Here is a 15553-nt window from a genome sequence, read left to right on the forward strand (position 1 = left end):
CCCCCGTGACCCTGTGTTGGGATATAGCGGGTTGGATAATGGACGGATAGTTCGTTTGAGCAAAACGTTAAGAATATTATAACAGTCTGCACTTAAAAATGACATATTTTTCCTAACAGACAGCAATTAACTTAGCCTTCTTTGGAAATTTTGGAGAACGTGCAATGATAGGACACAAGCCCAGGGGGCAGCATTGAGCACTCTTAACCATTGTGCCACATCACTATAAAAAAATTGTACATAATGAAGTCGGCTGACCCTTTTTAACATAAGGGCTTAATACAGAGCCAGTGGACCTTCCAAAAAAAAAAGATTGAAAGAAGAAAAAAGAACAGTCTGTCCTAGAAATCTGAACTGAGCAACGCTTTTAATAGGATCGCTGTTTTTCCACTTCAGCCTCGTCCTTAAAATTTTGTAGTCCGCTATAACATCCCGCTATCTTTACACTTGGGTACCTGCTTTTATTTTTTGCTTCAGTGTACACATCCCTCATGAAATATACTGTGTTTTATTGTCATCCGAAATACATTCATTCGACTTAAATCTTCACACGCGCACTCGACTTGTTCTTGCTTGAAACCCACAAAGAAAGTTTCTAGACGGCTGCTGAGCAACTGTACGGAACTCGAAGGTTAGAACTGAGTATCACCCGGAGGAGCGCCGGTACACAGTCCGTCCCGAAAGACGCTCCGCACTTCCTGCTTTTCTTAGCCGCCGTATTAGCCGGAGTTGGAAAGGAGAGTAGAAGGTGAAAAGTAGGGGAAGACGAGCGGATGGACACACGGAGAATCAGCTGGTCAGTAAACAGACAAGCCGGTGGTTCCTAGGGTGGAGGCAGAGTAGGAATCTTTGAAGGAGATTGTCCGTGGACGCAGTGAGCAGATACATAAGCACGGAAGTGAAACACCGGAGAATATGAGACGCCGGAGAACGTCTGTTTAAGTGCCGGCACGGAGAAAGCTGCAGGTGGAGTCGCGAGATATTTAAAAGTGCCGTTAAGCACCGAGTGTTGAGGTGAGTATGCGTTCGCATTGATTAGCTTGGGATTTGCATGGACATTGAAAGTCGCTTCAGTTTGGCGCTTATATAGTAAACTAAGCACGAATTTAAACGCCGGACTCGGGTCTTACGATGGACTGGTGTCCCGTTTAAGTTAACGTCTCCCTTGCGCTGGATCGTAGCTGGGATAGAACTCTGGCTGCGAAAAAACTTGACATCTATGCGACGTTTGGAACTTCAGCCAGCACTAACGTCAGCTTTACACGTACTTTTAAATGTTATTCTAGGAATGTGTTATAAAGTTAAATCTCCAATCGTGACGGACAAGACCCGCTTTAGCCTGCTTGGTGGTCGGTGTAGCCGCTTCATAAGAAATGTGACAAGCATGAGACCACCGTTCAGTCCTTCTAGCGCGTGTGATTAGTTAATAGGTAAACTGTCCGAACATCTCATGCGGGTACTTCCTAAAGGTTGTCAGGGTAATGACTTGAAGTCCGTGTCTCGGTAGTTTGTTCCACAGTCCCACAACTCTTTGTCTAGAACATAAAAAAAATGACAAACGAGAGGAGACCATTCAGTCCATCAAGCCGGTTTGTTTAGCTCATAGCTAAACTGTCCCAGTGTCTCATCCGGATTATTCTTAAAAGGTTGTCAGGGTAATCTGCTTAAACGCCACTTCTCGGTAGTTTGTTCCTGAGTCGCACAACACTTGCAAAGATGCTTTTCCTGGCTTCAGTCTTAAATGCACTTCCCCTTCATTTCCTCTGATGTCTTCGACTAAGCGATTCAAATGAAAGAATGTCCCTGGATCTACTTTATCAGTGCTTTTTAAATATCTGGATGAGGTCCCCACACATTCTCCTCTGCTGAGGCTAAACAAGTTAAACTCTGAGTCTGTCACATGTCCTTAAGTCCTGGGATGCACTTGTTTCCTCTCCTTTACACAGCTTCAAGTGCTGCTCTGTCTTTCTGGTACTGTGGTGACAACAACTACACACAACACTCCAGATGAAGTCTCACTAGTGGATTATACAGTTTGAGCATATCATCCTTTGACTTAAATTCAATAGTTTTTTTTCGATATAACCCAAAATATTACTTGCCTTTTGTAATTGTTTTTCTATATTTCTTAGTCGATGATAATGTTGTGTTAACATAAACCCTCAAATCCTTTTCAGAAGTTGCTTCCTGTATGGCAGCATCTCCCATCTTGTATTTATAATTGTATCATGCAGAGGAACCCGGACTAAAGAAGTGCTTCATGCCTTCAGTTCTAACTGCACTTCTCCTTCATTTCTGTGGTGTGTGATTCACCGTTTAGTCAGAAGAATTCTCTGGATCTGCTTTATCAATGCCTTTTTAGAATTTTGTAAACCCGGATGAGGTCCTCAGTCTCCTCTACTCGAGACTAAACAGGTTTAACTCTCTGAGCCTGTCACAGTGTGATATGATGCACCTGGCTGCTCTCCTCTGCACAGCCTCAGGTGGTACTCAGTCTTTCTTGTACTGTGGTGACCAGAACTGCACACAACACTCCATATGTGGTCTCACTAGTGCATTATACAGTTTGAGTATATCATCCCTTGATTTAAGTTCAACAGTTTTTATGATATAACCCCAAATTTTTCTTTTTAATTGCTTCTGTACATTGCTTAGTCGATGATAATGTTGTGTTAATTTAAACCCCCTGAATCCTTTTCTGAAGTTGCTTCCTGTATGGCAGTGTCTCCCATCTTGTATTTATAATTGTATCACCTGGAGGTACCCAGACTAAAGAAGGGCTTCAGTTCTAACTGCACTTTCCTTTCAGTTCTATAGTGTCCTTGAGTATCTGATTCACCATATAGTCGAAAGAATTCTGCTGGATCTACTTTATCAATTCCCTTTTAGAACACTGTGTGACCCTGAGCAAGTCACTTCACCTGCTGGTGCTCCAATTAGTTGAACAAATTCTGCCTGATCTACTTTATCGATGCCTTTTTAGATTTTTGAAAACCTGGATGAGTTCTCCTCGCAGTCTCCTCAGTTGAGGATAAACAGGTTTCATTCTCGGAGTCTGTCAAAGTCGGACATGTCCTTAAGTCCCATGATGCACTTGGTTGCTCCCCTCTGCACAGCTTCAAGTGCAGCTCTGTCTTTCTTGTACTGTGGTGACCAGAACTGCACACAACACTAGGGAATCCATCGGGAGCCCGGGATTCCTGGACATTTTTCATTCCTGTATTCCCAGGAATGAAACTGCTGTAATTCCCGGGAAAACGGAAACAGCCAAGCTCGCATATATAGCGTGTAAAAGTGTAAAAATCGATCAAGAAATAACAGAGTTATAGTTGAAAATAATTAAGGTGGCGCCATTGCTGCAGCTTGCACTTCTTCAGACAACAGCTTTGAACAGCAACTTGAAATTGCAATGCGTCAGTCTGTTGCATCCGCATTATCTGTGCCAAGAAACTTGCCATCACAGAACGATGACAAGAAACTGGATGCATCAGTAAAAGCTGAAATGGCGGTGTTTCAGCGCAACGGCAAGCGTTGTTTAGAACAACTGTATCAGTATCTGATGATTGTGCCGCCTACTTCAGTGGAGGCAGAGTGTGCTTTCTCAGCGGCTGGCATACTTCTGCACGAAGGTGTGTTCTTGCATGGACGACCGCACGCTGGACACGTTAATAATAATAATAATAATAATTCATTACATTTATATAGCGCTTTTCTCAATACTCAAAGTGCTAACCAAACAGGGAGGAACCGGGAAGCGAACCCACAATCTTCCACATTCTCCTTATTGCAAAGCAGCAGCACTACCACTGCGCCACCTGTGAGGACGTGGTAATAAGAGCATATAAAGCACAACAAATAAAGATACATGTACTTCTATGACAGCATAAACTGCTTGTAGATAAGGTTAGTCTTTTATTTGTGTCAAAATATTGCAGTAGTTTTATTAAAACTAAGTGTCGGTCGTTCTAAAACCGTTCACATGTGAGATGCTCGGGATTCCCGAAAATTAAATGCGGGATTCCTGAATTTCCGGGAATGGATAAATCCGTCCGGGTATGGATTCCCTACACAACACCCCAGAGGTGGTCTCACTAGCGCATTATACAGTTTGAGCATAATGTCCTTTGACTTAAATTCAGTAGTTTTTATGATATAACCCAACACTGTATTTGTCTTTTTAATTGTTTCTGTATATTGCTTAGTTGATGAAAATGCGGTGTCAATATAAACCCCCTGAATCCTTTTCAGAAGTTGCTTCCTGTATGGCAGTGTCTCCCATCTTGTATTTATAATTGTATCACCTGGAGGAACCTGAAATAAAGAAGGGCTTCATGCCCTCAGATCTAACTGTACTTCCCCTTCAGTCCTCTGGGGCCCTTGAGTATGTGATTCACTGTTTAGTCGATAGAAGTCTGCTGGATGTTCTTTATTAATTCCTTTTTAGAACACCACGGGACCTTGAGCAAGTCACATCAGCCACCGGTGCTCCAATTGGAAAAAGAAAAGAAATGTAACCAATTGTATCCTAAAATGTTGTAAGTCACTTTGGCTGAAGGTGTTAGCCAAATAAATAATTGTAAGGGTACATTTTGAAAACCTAGATGAGGTTCCCCCATGGTCTCCTCTGCTGAGGCTGAACTTGTCACTGTAGGACACGTCCTTAAGTCCTGGGAGGCACTTAGTTTCCCTTCTTTGCTGCTCTGTCTTTCTTGTACTGTGGTGACCACAACTGCACACAGTCCTCCAGATGTGGTGTCACCAGTGTGTTATATACCCTGAGCATAATGGCCCTTGTAGGACTGTCAGAACAAAAATCACCGATCAAATGTGATTCAAATCTTGTTTAGAGGCAAATGCTGACATTTAGTTGCAAAAGAATGCACCCCTTTTTATTTTTTATTAACCTCATGCTAATTTGAGCCTCGTGATATTTCAGAGATGCCATGCTGCAATACTTTTTTGTTTCATCTGTATTTTGCACATCACTTCTGCAGTCAGTGTTTTTATAGATTTTAATTGTTAGCTATGACAGATTTTTCTACTGCACTTCTGTGCTTTTTGCTTAACATGTGTACTAGCGACAGATTTTCAACCCGTCTCCAGCACCCTAGAAGAACCATTTTGCTCCTGATCCCATTCTGTTTCACTCCTGAACTTGAGCTTCCCGATTTGCTGTTGTAAAGCAAATCAAGCATTCATTATAGCAAAAATAAAAGTCAGTTTACTTTCTTATTAAACATAATTGGAAATATCTGCCATATTTCTGATTTCTTCTTCTTGTTCTTATGCTCCTCCTCTTCCTCCTTCTTCTTGTTCTTCTTTTCCTGCTCCTCCTCCTTCTTGTTCTTCTGCTCTTTCACCTTCTTCTTCTGCCCCTCCTCCTTCTTATGCTCCTCCTCCTTCTTCTGCTCCTTCTCTTCCTCCTTCTTGTTCTTCTTTTTCTGCTCCTCCTCCTTCTTGTTGTTCTTCGTCTGCTCCTCCTCCTCCTCCTTCTTGTTGTTCTTCTTCTTCTTATTATTATAAAATAACTATTTTGAACAGCATGTTCACTGTCAGGAAAGCATACTTACTGTAGCTACCTCAGCCAAAGTGTCTTTTGAAGGTTGCTAGCTGGACACTTAATTATTAAAACCAAAGCGAAATGAAAAGTCAAGTTTTCTTGGTATTGTTTTCGTACTTAGTAGTAGACTTTTTGAGTTGCTGCTAATGAAAGTGTACGCCAAATAAAAAATGTTATGAGGAGAGAATACTTAAGAACCCATTTACACTTGCGTGTCGTACATTTCCAGCTTCTGTTTAGCATTTTTTTAAACATTTTAATAGCTAATTGCACATGCTTTTCAAAAATGTTTTCAGAATTCTTTTTGGTAGTTTTTTGCTGCATTTTCAGAGAAGCGTTTTGCAGGGAAAATATGATTGAAAGAATTTCTATTTTGTAGGCTGTGAGGTGATTGATACGTTTCCAGAATGTCCTGTAAGATTTTAGTGCTTTTAATCCTGGTGATCACAATACTGAAGAGCAGGTGTCATCGGCATTGTGATCGCACATATCGGGTTCACCCTGTTCTGCAGCAAAGGAAGTCGAGGACAATTGTGGACTCTGAATGAAGCAGACAACATCCTGAAAAATTCCCTGATTACACATGGTTGTCGATAAGCATGTAAACACGTGATGTATGAGGTGAAAAAAAAAAATTGTTCGAATGTTGCCCTGACAGCTATAGGCAGTCTGGACGAGAACAGGCCATTCAGCCCAACAAAGCTCACCAGTCCTATCAACTTAATTCTTCTAAAAAAAATATCAAGTCGAGTTTTGAAAGTCCCTAAAGTCTTCCTATCTGCCACAATACTTGGTCACTTATTCCAAGTGTCTGTGGTTCTCTGTGTAAAAAAATACTTCCTAACGTTTGTGCGAAATTTACCTTAACAAGTTTCCAAGCTGTGGCCCTGTTTTCTTGTTGAACTCATGTTAAAGTCACCGTCTCGTTCCACTGCACTAATTCCCTTCATAATTTTAAACTCTTCAAACATGTCACCTCTTAATCTTTGCTTAAACTGTAAAGTCTAAGCTCTTTTAATCTTTCCTTATAACTCATCCCTTGTAGCCCTGCAATCAGCCCAGTTACTCTTCTCTGGACGTTTTCTAGAGCTGCTATGTCCTCTTTGTACTCTGGAGGCCAAAACTGTACCCAATACTCCAGATGAGGCCTCACCAGTTTGTTATAAAACTTGAGCAGAACCTCCTGTGACTTGTCCTGCACACATCAAGGCGCTATATAACCTGACATTCTGTTAGCCTTCTTAATGGCTTCTGAACGCTGTCTGGAAGTTGATAGAGAGAAGTCCTCTACGACTCCTAAATCCCTCTCATAAGGTGGACTTTTGATTTTCAGATCTCCCATTGTGTGTTCAAACCTAATATTTTTACTTCCTACATGTAATACGTTACATTTACTGACATTAAATTCATGTGCCACGAATCTACCCAAGCCTGTATGTTGTCCCAAATCACTCTGTAATGATTGAATGGATTCCAGATTATCTACCAGCCTGTTATTTATATTCCTATTCAAATTTATTTGTATATCTTAAAAATAGCAGTGACCCCAGAACTGCCCCCTGCTGGTCACCACTCTTAACATTGGCTAATTCTGATGAGGTTTCTCACACCATCGCACTCTTCTTCCTGTGTCTGAACCGATTTTGCACCCATCTACACACCACACCCTGAACTCCCACTTCTTTTACGATGCTTAACCTGTCATGTGGCACCTTATCAGATGCTTTCATCACATCCATTTGTCTAGTTGTAGCTAGTGAGGAAGGAGTCCTCGTGCACAGTGTTAATCAACTTTAAAGAATTGAGCATACTTTATTCATCCACCTTAAAAAAAAAGATACGAGTCAGTATGCCCTTCTGGTTGCCATTTCTCTGTCATTCCAACAGAGGGCGCATCACACACATTAGATCTGCTTTTACAAATCCCTTAACAATGGCACATAACAGAGACACATGCATTGCATGGTGTACTGCAAACTTTATGATGGGGACTACATCAATTACTCAGATTTCAACCCATCTTTAATTTGCCCAGTTTAGGGTCACTGGTAGCCAGTGATTATCGCAGTAGAATTGGGTGTAAGACAAGAAGCAAATGTTGCTGGATGATGCCGCAATCCTTTTCAGGGCTCAGTTTCACAGCAATTGAACATTTCCGTTCATGAGTCTACCATAATCAAAAGTTTGAACAGGTATGGTGTCTATGGCAGGACACCAGGTAGGAAACCAATGCCCTCCAAGTAAAAACATCTCGGCACTGCCTGAAGTTTACCAGAGACCACCTTGACACTCCACACTGCTTTATTCTATCTTTTCTGTGATGCTAATTTTGTGCTTACAGTTCAATTACTTTGACCAGGTGGAGAGCTCACACAGCAGTCTCATCTTGTTTTGCCCTTTGTTACATTTGGGGCACCTTCTGTACACTTAACTAAAAGTTTGTGCTCCCTTTCACTGATATGCCTGGGCACACCAAGCAAAGTTTTCCCAAGTCATTGTGGGCTAAATGTAAGCTCAGCATATGTGGTACCTGAATAACATTTCCATCTTTTTTTGCACAGAATATGGAAGTGCTGGATCAGATGTTGCAGGACCCTTTAGACCAGGGTCCTGGCACTGATGAGCATGGGGGCCGCATTATGGAGGACTGCATGCTTGGAGCCACCCGTGTCAGCTTGCCTGAGGACCTTCTGGAGGATGTAAGCAGGTTTATTTTTTTCTGTCTTTAGCAATGCCTATAAAGTTATTCACCCCTGTGGAAGTTTTTTCTTTTTATTCTTATAAAACATTAAATCACAGGGGATTCATTGGATTTTTTTGACAGTTACCATTTAATATCAAATTAAAAACCGATTACTGCAAAGTGGTCTAAATTAATTACAAATATAAAACAAAAAACAAGTAATCTTCAAAGTATTCACCCCTTAAACATGACACCCTTAAATCATCACTGGTGCCTTTAATTGGTTGTAGAAGTGACATGATTAGCTCAGTGGAGAAAATGTGTCTGAGATTTTAATTAACTGTAGTCTAAATGCACCTCTGTGGGAAGGCCGGAGTATGGTGTGCTAACCTACACACCGAGGACACAAGAACACTCCAAGCAACTCTGTGAAAAGCGCAAGTCAGGGGAAGGAGACAAGAAAACTTCCAAGTCACTGACCATCCTTTGGAGTCCATTTGAGTAAAACATTAAGAAATGGAAAGAGTATGGCACAGCTGTTAATCTATCTAGAGCAGACCGTCCACAAAAGTTCAGAGATCAGTTAAAAAGAAGGGTTAGGGAGACCTCCAAGAGACCTATGGGAGTTCCAAAGCAATTCAGCCTACAGTGGCAGAGATTGGGGAGACTGTGCATTTGGGGTGCTTTACCAGTTGCAGTTATTTGGGAGAGTGGCAAAGAGAAAGCTACTCTTAAAAAAAAAAAACGCATATGATGTCTCATTTAGAATTTTCCAGAAGGCACGTGAGAGACCCCGGAGTCAGATGGAAGAGTTGTCTAAGGTTTGATGAGACCAAAATTGAGCTTTCTAGCCATCAGAGTAAATACCAGGTTTGACATAAAACAAACACTATATATTATTAAAAATACACCATGCCCACCATGAATCATGGTGGTGGCAGCATTGTACTCTGGGAATGCTTCTCTGCAGCAGTCTCTGGAAGGTGTGTGATGGTAGAATGACTGCAGTAGAGTTCAAGATGATCCTACACGAAAACTTAGGAGAAGATTGTTTTCCAGCCAGACAACAATACAATACAATACAATACATTTTATTTTTGTATAGCCCAAAATCACACAAGAAGTGCTGCAATGGGCTTTAACAGGCCCTGCCTCTTGACAGCCCCCCAGCCTTGACTCTCTAAGAAGACAAGGAAAAAACTCCCCAAAAAAAAACCTTGTAGGGAAAAATGGAAGAAACCTTAAGAAAGGCAGTTCAAAGAGAGACCTCTTTCCAGGTAGGTTGGGCGTGCAGTGGGTGTCAAAAGAAGGGGGTCAATACAATACAATACAATGCACAGAACAAATCCTGAATACAGTATCACAGGTGGCGCAGTGGTAGTGCTGCTGCTTTGCAGTAAGGAGACGGTGAAAGATTGTGGGTTCGCTTCCCGGTTCCTCCCAGTGTGGATAGCGCTTTGAGTACTGAGAAAAGCGCTATATAAATGTAATGAATTATTATTATTATTATTATAGTATAAAAATTTTAGAAGTATGGAGCAGAATTTAACAGTAGATGATATCACATAAGAAGATTTGGATATATTTAGAGTCCTGGAGAATTCATCCATCAAGCTGCCTCCCCCATTTGGCCATTCCATGGCTGAAACAGCGCTGGCCAATCCGATGAAAGGACCCCTCCTTCCCATGATTCCTGCGATCCTCCATCAGGGATGACTTTATCTTAGGCAGGCAAAACAACTTGACAGGTGGGCCGTGATACCAAGTGTCACATTTAAGTAGCGAGAAGAGAAACAGAATAGGTGAGGGTTAGTGACAAATTCTAACTATCATGTTACGTATGTTTTAGTGCTAATGACTAACAACAGAGATGTAGTCTGTATAGTTAATCAGCAGCTCTAGTCAGGGTGTGCTAAACTGAAGTAGTGAGTCTTCAGCCGGGATTTAAAAGCTGAGACCGAAGGGGCATCTCTTATAGTAGCAGGCAGACCATTCCACAGTTTAGGGGCCCTGTAACTAAAAGCTTGACCTCCCACGATCTCAAGCATAAATCCAAAGCTGCACAGGAATGGCTTAAAAGCGATATCGTGAATGACCTGGAGTGGCTGTGTTGAAGTCCAGATCTCAATCAAATTTAGAATTTGTATCTAGACTTTAAAAAGGCTGTTCACTCAGGATCAACATGACACCTGACTTGAGATTGAGCAGGCTTGAAATGAAGAATAGCGAAAAATGGCAGTGTCAAGATGTACATAGCTGACAGAGATAGACCTGTGCAAGCAGACTCGAGGCTGTCATGGCTGCCATCTAGTAAATGCTGTCTTGAAGGGGATGAATATTTAAGGGATTCATTATTTTGTTTATTATTTGTAATTAATTTAGATCTCTTTGGAGAGATCTGTTTTTACTTCGACATTAGAGTTGTTGAACAATTGTTAAAAAAAAAAAGCCAAATAAAGCCCTTTGTGATTCAATGTTATATAACAATAAAATGTGAAAACCTCAAAGGTGGTGTATACTTTTTACTTGCACTTTACCTTGTATTGACCATTAGATGCTTTTAGATGGTAACAGAATCTCTCTGTGTACCTATCCTAACAGCCAGAAATCTTTTTTGACGTGGTGAGCCACAACACTTGGAAGGATGTTCTGACAGATGCACAGCGAGAACATCTCCGCCAGTTTCTACCCCAGTTTCCAGATGGGAATTCTAGAGATCAACAGGAAGCCATCATTGCAGATCTTTTTGGGGATAAGAACTTCCGGTTTGGGAACCCCTTGCATATTGCCCAGAAGCTCTTTCGAGGTAATATACTAGATTTCTTGTTAGGGAGTTGTCCTATTCTTTTCTTTGTCAACATTTTAACTGTCTTTTTTTTTTTCTTACTTGTGTTCCAGATGGCTATTTTAACCCTGAGGTGGTGAAATACCGGCAGCTGTGTCTCAAATCGCAGCGCAAACGATATGTTTATTCTCAGCAGCAGTATTTTCACAAGCTGCTGAAGCAGATCCTCATTTCCAGAAAGGTGAGCATCCTTTCTCAGTAATATACTCAACAGTTTTTACTTCTGTTGTGGTCAGGCGAGCATTCAGTAGGTTTATTCTTGATTCATGGCAGAAGAATGTGACACCTTTAAATATTCTGTTGAGTTCTATTGCTTGGTTGAGAGGCATATAGCCTGCTGTCTGATTCAGACGTGTGGTCTCAGATATTAACTGCCGGTCAAAAGCTTTAGAACACCACAGTTTTTCTGCACATTTAATTAATTGAAATGCAGTGGATGACCTAAAATGGTGAAAAGGTAAGCAGTAAATTGCCATAGGTTTAAATTTAAAGGAAAAAGTAAGAAAAAAGGAAATTTTAGAATATTACAAATGGGCCTTCTTCAGGGATAACTGAAAGGTTGCAACCTACAAATGTTCTGCAGCAATTAAACTAAATTAAGCCTTGCAAGTTGAAGCAAACAATTTTCCTATGTGTCTCAAGTTCTGCTGATTACTATAAGACAAGAGTGTTTTTAAGTAGAGCTGGAAGAGACTGTGTTAATACACTCTCTCAAGTATTACTTGGATAATTAATACGCTGTAGAAAGTTGTAAATTCCAGTGATAATGGTAAGAAAACTGCATGAAATGAGACAGATCATTACTATCCTTAGAAGTGTAGGCCTTTCATTTAGAGAAATTGCAAAAAAAAAAATCAAAATGTCAAGTGAGTCCAGTGGTGCCCTACACAATCCATCCAAAGGCAATTAGAAACTGGAAGAAAAACTGATAGGAGGAGACCTGGCAGACCCAAAGTCACAGTCTAATCAGAAGATGAGTTTCTGAGGGTCACCAGCTTAACCTGATAGGCGCCTCACAGCACAACAGCTTCAAGCACAGCTTAACAGTGCAGGTGAAAATAAAGCAAGTCTCGCTTTCTACTGTAAAGAGTAGACTTTGTGCTGCAGGGTGAGTGGCAGTTAGAAAGCCATTCCTTAAAGGACAACATAGGTCCTTGATATACCGTCTGAGGACTACTGCAGACTGGAAGAAAGTCTAATGGACCGAAGAATCAAACTTAGAAATCTTTGGTTCATCATGCAGGGTGTTTGTATCCCATCAAGTTGGTGAAAGTATGGTTCTTCAGTGTGTCACACATGGAGGAGGATGTGTGATAGTTTTGGGTTTCTGGAGGCAGAGTTGGTGACTTGCACAGAGTGACTGGCATTCTGAATCTATAGGGTCACCACAGTTTGGCTGTTATATCAACTAAGGGTGGCTAATTTGATGAATGAAAAATTTGAATAAAATTTTGAACACTTAATTCCTTGACTTATTTTTTGTTTGCCCTTTGTTTGTTTGTTCTTTGCATTGATTTCATGAAACATTGACATTCAACTATGTGCATTTCCATAAAAATTGAAAACAATTTTGACCGGTAGTATATATTGGGACAAAGTGAAGCCTGACCTTGACTCTTTATGCTTCACTTACGTGTTTGAGGTAGTGGATCTTGCCTTCTGTGATGGAAGCTTTTCTTTTTTTTTTTTTTTTTTTTTTTTTTTTTAATAATCACTTAGGAACTTTTGGACATGGCTCGGCGAAGTGGACCAGACTTAGTTTTGAAGAGGCGCTATCCATCCCCATCCACCCGCCCCGAAGAAAGAGAGCAGCGGGCCAAAAGGCGCGTGGCAAAGATTCTGCGAGAGGTTAAAGAAGAGTGTGGAGACAGCACAGTGTCTTCGGATGAGGAGGGTAGGGGGCTAGAGGGCCTTTTGCATCTTAATGAAATTCTTTTCTTCTACCTGCCAAACCTGCCCTGCAGCTTCATCTCACTGAAATTGGAACATGTTAGACTTAAGTGTGTCGCAGTAATATGTCTCAGCAGCCTGGTCAAATTCAGTCTCCACATTGTGCAGCTTCACCTTACAGTAATCTGATCTTGTCAGACCCTGGATGTGTGTGGCCTTTTTAATGTTATTAGCACGCTTCCCTTGTAGTTTAATACTCATCCTTATGCTCCACAGATGTCAGCTTTTGGCTCCCTTCTTCTTCCCCACCTCCTGCTCTAAATGCAACTGTAACTCTTAGGATGGTTCCAACACTGTCCACACAGGACATGAAGACCACAGGTAAGTAGTGCCTGACAGTTGCATACATACATTGCATAATATCCTGGTTTTGCTATTTCACATGATGAATTGACTCAGACCTTTAGATAAAATTCAGTATTAGTGAAAGGGAACCTGAGTGACCATGAAATACTTCTGAACATACACTAGTTTCTTTATTCAGATAAAAAAGTTATCCAACACCTGAACTACCCATGTGAATAACTAATTGCTCCAAAGTTTCAGTACATGGTTTTAGCAACTTTACCAGCTGTAATCACAATTTATGTTCACCAGCAATTTGATATCAAACTTTTACATTGCTGTTGAGCAATTTTATCCCACTCTTCTATGCAGACCTACTTTAATTCGGTCACACTGGTATGTCTGTGAGTGTTTCAGATCCTTCTGCAGCTTCTATTTTGAGTTCAGGTAAGGACTTTGACTAGGTCACACCAAAACTTGAATTTTGTTACCTCTCAGACATTCAGCTGTAGCCTTGCTTTTGTGTTTTGTGCCATTGTCCTACTGCTTAACCTTACTACATTTCAGCTACAAGGAACTGGCAGACAACTGGACATTCTCCGTAACCTCCTTAGCATTTTGTTTACCCCTGAAAAAATGAGTCTAAAAGACATAGATTTTTTTTTCCAACAAGAAAATCATGCTACTATGTGTAATAGAAATATGCAAATACCAAAACTTCTCCTTTTCTATTGTATTTATGTCATGTCTACTGTCCACTGCTGTCCTCATGTAGATTTAGTACATGTCCTTTGTGTGATATGTTTTAAAACAGTCATCAGTGCAGAGCCCAATGTTTCAATCGGTACAGTAGAAGCATGTTTGCTTTGTGCTCTTTTTCTTATTTATTTATTTATTTATTTTTTTCTGTTAGTTACACATGGGAGTGTAGAATATTAGAGCCTGGTCTGCATCAGCGACACACATTTGTGTTATTGTAGGCTACCACAGCTCAAGACTTGATGACTTCTGCATTTCCCCTCACAAGAACATTGACAATTGCTACATTTTGAACGGTGCTTAGGGGGATGTCTTTCTTGTCCTTCTTCTTGATTGCAGTCATTTTCCATTTTTGCCACTGTAGCTTTTTATGACTGAAGTTATCAGGCATATCAGGGTGGTTTGGTTGTACAGTGCTGTATGCATCACTTTCATTATCTGAACTAATGACTGATGACCAGTTCACATTGTCATCAATATCACTTGAGTCAACTAATGATTCAGTTTCAGTTTATTCTGAAACTGGCTTTTTACTGCTTTTTGTTTACACTCCATTGTGAATTTTGATTGAGGACTTTGCCATACTCATGAATATTTATTAGTTACTATAAAGTAGCAAAACTCATAGAAATATTCAAGATTTTTTTGCAGCATAATGTTATTGTATCCAATAGATGGCAGCAGAATACTATTCCAAGTGTTAATCTGTCTTAATACTGTATCTTGAATCATAACAGCTTAACCTGAGAGATACTCGGGGTTAACTGTTTTGACATAGAATTCCAAACTCTAGAGAGGCTCGGGGTTAATGCCAAAGAGGTTAACAATATTCTGGGTAAGTGCAGAATTCATGGTTCCTTCAATCATGGCAAGTCTTCTAGGGCCCGAGGCAGCAAAACATCTGCACCCCCATGTTTTATTGCAGCTGTGGTATTCTTACTGTCGAATGCCAGATATAGTTGGTTCTGTGTCTACTTTTGACTCGTATATCAATATAAAATTATTTTGATGATCAACCAGGTCTTCCTTTGAAAATGTTTTATAAGCAGTGATATTACTCTTGATAGCAGTGGATTTCTACTTTTCCTCCCTCTCATGAATCCTGTTTTAACTTGGCCTCTTCCTTATTGTGGAGTCATAAACACTGCCCTTAGCTGAGGATAAAGAAGCCTGCAGTTCTTTGGATGTTGTTCTGAAATCTTCTGTCACTTTTTTAATGAGTCCTCATTGGGTTCTTGGGGTAATTTTGGCAGGCCGGCCTTTCCTGGGAAGATTCCCTACTGTTCCAGATGTTCTCCATGCCGTGAAGTCCCTGAGCATTAGAAATGACTTTGTTAACTTTTCTTGATTGCTTAGGTTTCAACAGATTTTTTTCCCCATCTCTTCTGTTATTTTCTTTGATCAAGTCCTTTTTGAAACCTTGTGATGACTACTTCATTGTAAGTTTAAATATATATATTGAAGTTTAGAA

General features: G+C 40.6%; 1 protein-coding gene across 1 annotated transcript in view; it reads left to right on the forward strand.

Annotated features, from left to right (window-relative positions):
• Positions 1-671: 671 nt before the first annotated feature.
• Positions 672-15553, forward strand: part of nfrkb (nuclear factor related to kappaB binding protein) — a 42492-nt gene continuing 27610 nt past the window's right edge. The window contains exons 1-6 of the mRNA XM_028808469.2: positions 672-1014; positions 8122-8259; positions 10845-11049; positions 11142-11269; positions 12808-12982; positions 13255-13359. Of these exons, the coding sequence (XP_028664302.1) occupies positions 8125-8259; positions 10845-11049; positions 11142-11269; positions 12808-12982; positions 13255-13359 (748 nt within the window). The 5' untranslated portion in view covers positions 672-1014; positions 8122-8124. The remainder of the gene's footprint in view (positions 1015-8121; positions 8260-10844; positions 11050-11141; positions 11270-12807; positions 12983-13254; positions 13360-15553) is intronic.

Source organism: Erpetoichthys calabaricus, chromosome 9, assembly GCF_900747795.2.
Source record: "Erpetoichthys calabaricus chromosome 9, fErpCal1.3, whole genome shotgun sequence".
In the NCBI taxonomy this organism is placed as follows: Eukaryota; Metazoa; Chordata; class Cladistia; order Polypteriformes; family Polypteridae; genus Erpetoichthys; species Erpetoichthys calabaricus.